The sequence below is a fragment of the Perca fluviatilis genome, chromosome 6 (assembly GCF_010015445.1).
Source record: "Perca fluviatilis chromosome 6, GENO_Pfluv_1.0, whole genome shotgun sequence".
Lineage (NCBI taxonomy): Eukaryota > Metazoa > Chordata > Actinopteri > Perciformes > Percidae > Perca > Perca fluviatilis.
Window position 1 is genome coordinate 35,281,163 of NC_053117.1, and position 11,387 is coordinate 35,292,549.

Below are 11,387 nucleotides of genomic sequence, written 5' to 3' on the forward strand. Positions count from 1 at the left end.
CTATATCAATAACATTGATCATAACGTGTCTAAAGTAAAATTTCATTTTTATACTGATGACACTGTACTGTATTGCTCAGCACCCACCACAGACCAGGCTCTCACCCAGTTACAACTTGCTTTAAACACACTTCAACAGAATCTTTATGATTTAAAACTTGTTTTAAATGCTGAGAAAACAAAAGTCATGCTTTTTCAAATTCAAAGTACAAATCAAATCTGCCTTTAATCCTCACTTCCCAGGGTACGAAGATCGAATGTGTTGCAAAGTACAGATAGCAAAAAGATTAAAACTTAAACTAGGGTTTTATTTCAGAATCAAATCCTGCCTTTTGTTCGAATCTAGAAAGAGGCTGGTTGCTGCCACTTTTATGTCTATACTTGATTATGGTGATGTTTTATACATGTATGTTTTGTCTCAAAGTTTACATGCACTGGACACTGTATACCATGGTTCATCACTGGTTTTAAAGCCCTCACTCACCATTGTGAACTGTATGAATGTGTTGGATGGCCTTCTCTATCAACACAGAGACTTCAACACTGGCATATCTTCATATACAAGGCTATTTTAGGTCTACTTCCATCCTACCTTCTGACCTATATCAGTGTAAATAGTAACAGGACTTACAATCTTCGTCCCCAGGATCTTTTCCTTCTGTCTGTTCCAAAGGTTAGAACTGAGCTGGGGAAAAAGGCATTTAAGTTTGCTGCTCCCTCTACATTGAACAAGTTACAGAAATCCATGAAACTTAATGAGCTGGTCTCATTGGTTGCTTTTAAGAGGATGTTGATTAGGGTTGGGTACCGAACCCGGTACTTTTCTCAGTCAAGTTCAAGTCTCGATCAAGTTTTTCTGACCTATGACCCTCTCCTGCACTCCTATTATGAACATAAAAAGATTAACTTTAGAGAGGTGCGGATAGAAAGGTCGCAGGTTGGATTCCTGCGTGAATCCTTCTCAAGTCTGTTTCCCTCCTCAGAGAGAGAGAGAGAGAGAGCAGAGTTGAGACACTCATACAAATCAGAATGGATGTAAAAGAGCAATATGCTTGTACCAAAGTGATGCCTTTAAGTGTAGAAATAACCACATGCCTCTATCTGCAAGGTGAAGGAAATGAGGGGAATTCAGACAAAACGGTTCAACCGGCTTTTTAAAGGCTAAATCTGCCATTGGGGGACTTTTTCTGAGCGTATTGTCTTTAAAAGTGACAATGCAAAAAAATGTGAAGTCACAGCGAAGAAGATAATCAAATGTGTAACCCCTGTTCTGGTTGATAAATGTAAATGAATTGTTCTGGGTCTGCTTTGCCAGGCTGCTGTGCATCATTGGTGGTGCGAGTGCGTCGCTTAGTGGTGAAAACTGGGTAATGCATCTTGTGACATTACTGTAGGGTGACCACCTGCTAATAAGCCCAAGGGGGGACAAGGGGTATGTTTCTGAGGGACAATGTGGGACACTGCCTGGCGCGGCGGTGCCCCTACCCCACGGGCAGTAAAATGACTTAATGTGTTTTTACACCAAATGGGCTCTTTTTCCAGTATTAATGTGTAAGGTAGGGTTGATAAGTTATTCAAACAAAGAGAAATACTTCACAATTCACTTACTTTATTATTATTTTTTTTAAACCTTTTATAGGCTAATGTTAACAGGCAGGCAATGGATTTCACCCTTGGAAAATGTATGAAATTGAACATGTTTGAAAATACTGGTTGGCAAATATGTAAACATCTTTTTAAACAAGAAAATTATGTTGATTTAAGAGAATCAGAAACCACTATTATAGCCTTTTTAACAGCGATTGGCTGGCCCAGCTTGTTAATAGCCAGTGTATGTTCATTTTAGCTTCCAGTTTGTTAGATGGCACCAACATTTGGTCTAATAATAACTGGCCTGGCAACTCAAAGGCCAAGGTTTTGCTTCCAGATTTGTTTGGTGACTGTGGGGGAATTTTTTTGGCATTAAACACTTCATTTTCTGCATTTTGGTGAATTTTTATGCACCTATTTCTACCTTTTATCTTTATGTAAAGGGAAACATTAGGCTACAATCCAAATATAACAACATAATGGAAAATAATGCAATCATTAAGGCTGTCAGGAATTCTGTATTGCTTTCCTCTATTTATTCTCCTTTAGATTGACTTTTCTAATTATATCTGAGTCAGCACACATGTAGCTTAGGCATCATTTATTCTTCCATGTTTTGCATCTTTTGTTGGGGAGGTAACCTCCGTAAATGTGCATATGACAATTATTCACCTCAGTGATACATTATTCATTTAATTTATTAATAAACCTCTTGATTGTAATATTTCAGATGATTGAGCAAGATTTCTGCTCATGTCCAAAACTTTGTGCACATTCAAAATATAACTCATCCCATCTATGCTCTCTGAGATTTGAGGGAGTCGTGATATTTTGTGAAAAAAATAAAGTTATAATATAGGCTATTACGAGAATAAAGTCACTATATTTTAGAAAATAATCTATAGTCTACCTGCACCGTAGTCTGCTGTACATTACGTGATATCTGCTGATACGGTAGATCTCAGACCTCCTGACAGACACAGAGCCCCGTTTGAGACGTTTAGGGAAGTGGCTGTACGCTGCTAAACATCGGAGGTGGAAACCCGAAACTTCTGGCAGAAATACACGGAGCTCAAACGCGACACATCTGCCGCAGCATGTCCACAGCAGAGCGCATCCATCCATAAACCTGAAGCTGCGCAGCTTTTTATAGCGAGAGTGGACACTAAGCGACGTCCGGTTTCATATTTGTCAGTCAACTTTTCAAAATACATTTGGGGTTACACTCAAAACATTAGGGGCTGAACCCCCGGCAAAATGTTTGATGCTGAAGGACACGGAGCTGAGCTCCGGCAGGGTGTGTTGTGGACCTGAGGGCGAGCTGCGCTCCGGCCCAATTTAACCTCTGCCCTCAACACCTTTCAGCCACAAATATTCATTTTCCCAGTCTCTTGTACCCACACCTTCTCTTTTTAATGGATGGCGGTGCCTCAGAGTCAGACACAAGTCTCTTTCTCCATTTTTCGAATTGGAAAGCGCGCATCTAAAAGTTCCTTCCCAGTGTGTCTGGTATGCACGTGCGTGGCTGCGTGCGCTGTCATGACAACAACAAAAAAGTTGACAACAACCTCGTCAGCAGTTCAACTGAGGGGTGGGCGTGGCAACCATGGTGGCAACAGTAGCGTGCTGAACTGTCAAGTAATGTTCGTTTGGCTGCCTGGGGCTCGAGGACCAACTTTTTTTTTGAGCAAGCATTGATTATGCGTGACACGGTCTCAATTTGAATCTATGAAAAATGAAATAGAGAAAAGATCTAGTACCAAAAGTGAGTTAAATTATATTATTACATACAGTGCCTTGCGAAAGTATTCGGCCCCCTTGAACTTTTCGACCTTTTGCCACATTTCAGGCCTCAAACATAAAGATATAAAACTGTAATTTTTTGTGAAGAATCAACAACAAGTGGGACACAATCATGAAGTGGAACGAAATTTATTGGATATTTCAAACCTTTTAAACAAATAAAAAACGAAATATTGGTACAAAATTATTCAGCCCCTTCAGTTAATACTTTGTAGCGCACCTTTTGCTGCGATTACAGCTGTAAGTGCTTGGGGTATGTCTCTATCAGTTTTGCACATCGAGACGGCCATTTTGCCCATTCCTCCTTGCAAAACAGCTCGAGCTCAGTGAGGTTGGATGGAGAGCGTTTGTGAACAGCAGTTTTCAGTTCTTTCCACAGATTCTCGTTGGATTCAGGTCTGGACTTTGACTTGGCCATTCTAACACCTGGATATGTTTATTTGTGAACCATTCCATTGTAGATTTTGCTTTTATTTTTTGGATCATTGTCTTGTTGGAAGACAAATCTCCGTCCCAGTCTCAGGTCTTTTGCAGACTCCATCAGGTTTTCTTCCAGAATGGTCCTGTATTTGGCTCCATCCATCTTCCCATCAATTTTAACCATCTTCCCTGTCCCTGCTGAAGAAAAGCAGGCCCAAACCATGATGCTGCCACCACCATGTTTGACAGTGGGGATGGTGTGTTCAGGGTGATGAGCTGTGTTGCTTTTACGCCAAACATAACGTTTTGCATTGTTGCCAAAAAGTTCGATTTTGGTTTCATCTGACCAGAGCACCTTCTTCCACGTTTGGTGTGTCTCCCAGGTGGCTTTTGGCAAACTTTAAACAACACTTTTATGGATATCTTTAAGAAATGGCTTTCTTCTTGCCACTCTTCCATAAAGGCCAGATTTGTGCAGTAAACGTTGTTGATTGCTTTTCCCGGACAGAGTCTCCCAGCTCAGCTGTAGCTCTCTGCAGTTCATCCAGAGTGATCATGGGCCTCTTGGCTGCATCTCTGATCAGTCTTCTCATTGTATGAGCTGAAAGTTTAGAGGGCGACGGGTGTTCCTTAGATTTGTAGTGGTCTGATACTCTTTCCATTTCAATATTATCGCTTGCACAGGGCTCCTTGGGATGTTTAAAGCTTGGGAAATCTTTTTGTATCCAAATCCGGCTTTAAACTTCTCCACAACAGTATCTCGGACCACCTGGTGTGTTCCTTGTTCTTCATGATGCTCTCTGCGCTTTACACGGACCTCTGAGACTATCACAGAGCAGGTGCATTTATAGCGGAGACTTGATTACACACAGCTGGATTCTATTTATCATCATTAGTCATTTAGGTCAACATTGGATCATTCAGAGATCCTCACTGAACTTCTGGAGAGAGTTTGCTGCACTGAAAGTAAAGGGGCTGAATAATTTTGCACGCAACATTTTTCAGTTTTTATTTGTTAAAAAAGTTTGAAATAGCCAATGAATTTCGTTCCACTTCATAATTGGGACCCACTTGTTGTTGATTCTTCACAAAAAATTACAGTTTTATATCTTTATGTTTGAGGCCTGAAATGTGGCAAAAGGTCGAAACGTTCAAGGGGGCCGAATACTTTCGCAAGGCACTGTATGTAATAATATAATTTAACTCACTTTTGGTACTAGATCTTTTCTCTATTTCATTTTTCATAGATTCAATAAAACTTCCTCAACTGAGCAAAAAGGTTTAACGCTTTCATTAATTGTTAAACATAATAATAAAACTTTTTTTAAACAAGATGATCAAACCAGGGTCTAACATAATAAGTGGACTTAATAAGTCCCATTTGTATTGTGTTATGTGAATAAATTCAGAACCAAGCTCCTTTATCATGACATCTCAGATTATATATTTACTGTATACGACATTCTCCTGCCTGCCTGCAGGTGTAGCTGAAATACTCAGAAAGGTGGAAAAAAAATACACAAGTTTAACTAAACATCAACAGTGAATCATCTGATCTGCAGAGACTTGGAACATTTGACTGTAAACTTGGGCCACAGTCCCATACAGACACATTTATTTTGAATATCAGTAGCTGCTTGAGGAGCAAAAGCAATCAATCTTCAAGCTATATTACTGGATGTGTATCAAACAGGCCTCCTGTCTCGTATGTGTTCTAGTTTCACCACATGCTTTTTTTAAACTCATAAATCACACTAAAGGGTTTGCCAGTTAAAACGTGAGATCGTTGTGAAATGATATGAACGTTTCAAAGAGGCCCAGTGGAGACGTGGCATATAGACATTATTTGGTCTGTTTCATTTCTTGTCCCTTGTAAATAACAACATATTTTTTTGCTGCAACCTGTTTGTTTTCTCTGTCTTGCCGGGCAAAAACCACTGTAAAGAAATCTGTTTAATCAGGAAATTGTTTTTGTCTTGGATCCATTAACTTGACATTTTAAGCAGTCATGAAACCTGAAAAAACATCATTGAACTTCACTTCAAGAAAAAGTACTTGTGTGTAGCCTTTTTGTCCACAGCAGCATTCCTCTGCCCGCCCAGTGTGTGTGTGTGTGTGTGTGTGTGTGTGTGTGTGTGTGTGTGTGTATATAAATGGAGAGTATAACTACCCTGGTCATGAAGGAATCCACACTTCATACTGATGTCCATATTCACCTTTATTCCTTTAAGAAAGCATGATGGAACACCGTGAAAACGTGTTTGCCTGGTAGACCAGCAGTAGAATAAAAACAAATCAGGAGCTAAAAGTTCGCTATTCACGTTCGCCTTTCTCTTCTTCCTTTTGCGCCCGTCACCAAAACATCCGGTCCTGTAGCTTACCAAAATAAAAGTCGTTTGTACTGAATATACCAAAGGACAAAATACAACTTAATTTAACTCATAAAGAACCCGAAATTCAGTTAACAATGTTTTATAATAATGTATAAAACTGAAACTACCCAGCAATCATACGGATTGCTTAAACTAATTTTTGGCGTTGTCATGGCAACAAATATACACTTTTCAGCGTCAGCTACACTCCCACCAAATTACCTTTGATTAAATTAATAACCAAAAACAAGTGAAGTTTAATACATTAAACACTCTTCAAACAAATCAATGGTAATTTCCAATCACTTTGTTAAAGATCACTCAAAGAACATCTGGAAACCTGAGCATTATGGTTAATCAACAGTGTACAAAACTCTTCAATCACATTGACATGTAAATATCTCAACCCACAGTTGCATTGTATAATTTCAATTGGGAAACTGTTTTTCTCACAGATTAAACTTGATTCCCTACACTAAGAAAGGGATACTTGAGTTTGACTTTTTTTTTTTTTTTTCTTTTCACCTGCTCTGTACAAGAACCACTAACTTTTGAATGGGTCGTTCGACAATGGATGGCTTGTTGAGAGCTCCTTTTCCTAACTTCCGCTCTCCTATCTGTAGCGTAACTCTCCTAACTAGTCCATCATCATCCTTACGAACCTTAAGAACTCTGCCAAGTTTCCATTCATTTCGAGGGAGCTCTCCTTCCTTGACAATCACAATATCGCCAACTTGCACGTTGCGTCTTGGAGCATGCCACTTTTGCCTAAGAGTGATGTTGGCAAGATATTCCTTTCTCCATCTGTTCCAGAATTGTTCGGATAGATACTGCACTCGTCTCCACCGTTTTCTGGCATACAAATCTTCCTCAACAAATTTCCCGGGTGGAGGCAGAGGAACGGAGGATTTCATGGTAATCAGGTGGTTGGGTGTTAATGGCTCTAAGCTTGTGGGATCACTAATACTGTCAACAGTGAGTGGGCGGTTATTTACAATGGACATGGCTTCATAAAAGAATGTCCTTAAAGAACCATCATCCAACCTTCCAGCACTGTGTGCAATGACTGAGCATAACACACTCCTGACTGTCCTGATCTGCCACTCCCATATGCCTCCAACATGACTTGAGCCTGGTACATTCATGAGGAAGTCACACTGCTTATCTGCCAGATATACATTTACTCTTTCTTTGTTTACTTCCTTTAGAGCTCTTTCCAATTCATTTGTTGCTCCCACAAAGTTGGAGCCTTGATCGGATCTGATATGTCGAACAGCTCCACGGATGGCTATGAAACTCCGTAAGGGATTGATGAATGCATCGGTTGTGATGTCTTCCAACATCTCTATGTGGACTGCTCTGGAGCATAGGCACGTGAACAAGAGACCATACCGTTTGTGTTCCTTGCGACCTTGCTTAGTATAGAACGGACCAAAACAGTCCATGCCGCAGTAAGTGAACGGTGGTGAAGGATCAACGCGGTCTGTGGGAAGATCTGACATCCGTTGTTCTTCTTCCTACATGGCCCACGAGCTCTTCTACAGGGAACACATTGCCTTATGTGCTGTGCTACTGCCTTACTACAGCCAATAATCCAGTACCCATTTGCTCTCAGTTCATTGAGGGTTTGTCCTCTGCCTTGGTGCTGTGTTTTATTGTGGTGGTGTGCAAGGATGAGCCGTGTGACAACACCATCTCTTGGAAGAATAATTGGGTGTCTCAGATCAAGAGGAGCAGATCCTCTCCTCAGTCGACCTCCCACTCTCATAACACCATCTTCGAGGAATGGGTCAAGCTGATACAGTTGGTGGTTACAAGGCAGCTTTCCTGATTCCTGGCTGAGTATATGCAACTCTTCTTTGAAGGCATGTTGCTGTGCTAGCTTTATGAGAGTGAGTGTAGCCCCCCTTCTTTCCTCCACATTTAAGGGGGATGACTTATTAATCCTCTTAGCTAATCGTTGAATCCAAGCGATGACGTTTACCAATGTGGTCCATTTTGAGAAACGTGACAGTCGCTCTTGAAACTCAACTTGCCCTGCAGTCTCAGTTTTCAGCACTTGGATTGTCTTAACATCAGGGTCTCCCACCAGCAACTCTGAAGACCCTTGGTTTGTAACTACCTCTCTCTCCCATAGGAACTTGGGCCCAATGAACCAATTTGAGTTGATCAGCTCTGTTACTTTGAGGCCTCTTGAGGCATGATCAGCAGGGTTCTCCACTGTGTCGACGTAGTACCACTGTCCTGGGTTTGTGGTTTCCCTTATTCTCTGCACACGATTTGCAACAAAGACATGAAACCTTCGAGCTTCATTGTTGATATACCCTAGGACTACTTGGGAATCTGTCCAAAAATACTCTCTGTCGACCCTGAGCTCCAGCTCCTCCTTCAGCATACTGCTCACAGCAGCTGAGATCACTGCTGCGGTCAGCTCTAATCTTGGGATTGTGACAATTTTTGTAGGAGCCACTCTCGATTTACCCAAGACCAAGGCGCAGTGTACATGATCTTCGCTCATCAATCTGATGTATGAGCACTGTCCATAGCCTTGACTGCTGGCATCTGAGAAGTGATGCAACTCAACTTTCAGAACCTTGCCAAAGTTTTCAGGTGTGAAACACCTAGGGATCTGAATCTTTTCAAGGTTTCCCAAGTCACTTAACCAACTCTCCCACCTTGACTTCAACTCTTTGGGTAGTGGTTCGTCCCAACCGACGCCCTTCTGACACATCTCTTGTAGCACCCTCTTCCCAGATATTATGAATGGGGCTAGGAATCCTAACGGATCGTACAAAGAGGCCACCATAGAGAGAATCCCACGTCCTGTGGATGGTTTCTCGTCAAGGGAGATCTTGAAGGAGAAGACGTCTTTCTCTACATTCCACCGTACTCCTAAGACTCTCTGTTCTGGAAGGTCATCATAGTTGAGATCCACATTCTTCACCTCATTAGCACATTCAGTGACACTGATAGACTCCAGCACCTCTCGATTGTTGGAAAGGAACTTGTGAAGGTGCAACTTTCCTTTAGCGCACACAGCTTGGGCTTCTTTCACCAGCTTGATTGCCTCATCAACTGACTCCAGGCTTATTAAGCCCTCGTCTACGTAGAAATGTTTTTTGATGAAGCTAGCTGCTGAAGGGTGCTCTATCTCATTCTGGCTGGCGAGATGCTTCATGCCATAATTGGCACAGCCTGGAGATGATGATGCTCCAAAGAGGTGAACCTTCATACGGTATTCTACAGGCTCTGCATTGGTGTTTCCATTTTCCCACCACAAGAACCGCAGATAATCTCTGTCTTCTTTGCTAACGTGAAACATTTTTTCTACATCACACATGACTGCTATGGGATGCTTACCGAACCGGCAGAGCACTCCATTCATTCCATTTGTGAGATCAGGTCCTGTTAGCAGATGGTCATTCAGGGCAGTGCCTTCATACTTGGCAGAGCAGTCAAAAACGACCCTGATTTTATCTGGTTTTCTGGGATGGTAGACCCCTTGGTGTGGAATGTACCATGCATTTCCTGTTTCTGGTCGCTTGTCTGCTCTCTCTGCGTCACCATCTTTGAAGACTCCTTCCATAAATCTCACATAATCATCCTTGAATTTAGGATCTCTGTCCAGTTTCCCTTTAAGGTGCTTGAGCCGGACTAAGGCAAGCTTCTTATTGTCTGGGAGGTAAGGACGTACCTTGAAGGGAAGGGGCATCTCTAAGTGACCACACTCATTTTGCCGGATTCTTTCCTTTACGACCTTTAGGAACTGAATATCTTCTTGAGATATGGTCTTTTCTCCTGGTCTTGTGTCTGTAAAATCGGACTCAAGCGCTCTAATGACAGCAGCCGGTGTAACAGGCGGAATCTCCCTTACTAATAAGCGGTGACACAGACCAGTCACATCCTTAGATCGCACAAGCTGTGGTTCACCTCCTACGATGCTCCATCCTAAGTCAGTCCTAGTGGCATAAGGCTCATAGTCACCTCCAGTGATGACCTGTCGTGGCGCCAGTGCTCTCGAGCAGTCATAGCCAATCAGTAAACCTACCCCACAATCCATTAGCGGGGGCATTTCGTGAGCTATGACTGAAAGGTGTTTCCACTTGTTGGCTGTATCGCAGGTGGGAATGTGCGAACGCTCAAGGGGAATGAAGTCCCTTTGTGTAGGCAGGAGGCAAGTCTATGAAGCTGTCTGAGGCGAACCCTCTGACTCGTAATCCACTGACTCTCTGACTTTTCACAATTGAGTCTTTTTCCCATCATAGTGGATAGCTTTAGCTTTACTGGCTCCATTACTGCCTGCATCTTTTCACACACTTCCTGATCAACAAATGTGTGATTACTCTGAGTGTCTAATAGGGCATACACAAGGGTTTCGGTGTCAGGGGTGTTAGGTGATGAGATCCATACTGGAACAATCATTGATGTGCTCCCACTTTCACCTCCGTTCACACAACAGGATAATGAAGATGCATTTGTCTCTTCCACTTGCAAGACACTTGCTGACGATTTTTCTCTTGATGGACGATCTTCATGCAGTGGAGTTGGATGGTGCCTTTTGCATATGCTACACATGGCTTTGTTCTTACAATCCTTGGAGTTGTGTCCTTTTCTTAGACATGCAAACCAGAGCTTATTATCCAAGACCACTTTTCTCTTTTCCTCCACAGACTTTTCCATTAGCCTTTGACATTTATGTATGGAGTGGCTTTCCCCACAACACATACACTTTCCTGGGTTTGAGTTATTAGCTGATGTGCTCCATTTCTTTGATCTGTTGGAATCTTTCTTGTTCTCATCATCGACATCATTGGGCTTGACTGTGATGCTTGATGCCTCAGAGGCCTTCACATTAGTGGCAAATGCGTTTGCCTTTGGACGCTTGGTTTCTCCAAATGACTTTTCTTCAGCTTTAGCTCTTTATTGCATACAACTGGATTGCATGCTATGCATGCTTCCTGTGCGATGAATGAAGCAAACTCGTTAAAGCTTGGATAGTCTTTGGCTTGATCCAGCTGATGTGTGACATGCCGATTCCAGCTAGACGTCACCCAGTCAGGAAGTTTGACTAGCATTTTCTGATTCTCTTCGCAATCGTTTAGTACCTGAAGACCCTTGATATGGGGCATAGCGTTGCTACAGGTTTGTAGGAAATCACTGAACTCTCTTAGCTTCATATACTCTTTTCCACCAATTTTTGGC

At 42.1% G+C, this 11,387-nt stretch overlaps 1 protein-coding gene across 1 annotated transcript; it reads right to left on the reverse strand.

The window, feature by feature from the left end:
- Positions 1 to 6,010: 6,010 nt before the first annotated feature.
- Positions 6,011 to 10,320, reverse strand: LOC120561198. The gene has a single exon (XM_039804203.1). It carries the CDS (start codon positions 10,255 to 10,257, stop codon positions 7,531 to 7,533), a length of 2,727 nt encoding a protein of 908 aa, XP_039660137.1. The 5' UTR covers positions 10,258 to 10,320; the 3' UTR covers positions 6,011 to 7,530.
- Between the last annotated feature and the right edge of the window lie 1,067 nt (positions 10,321 to 11,387).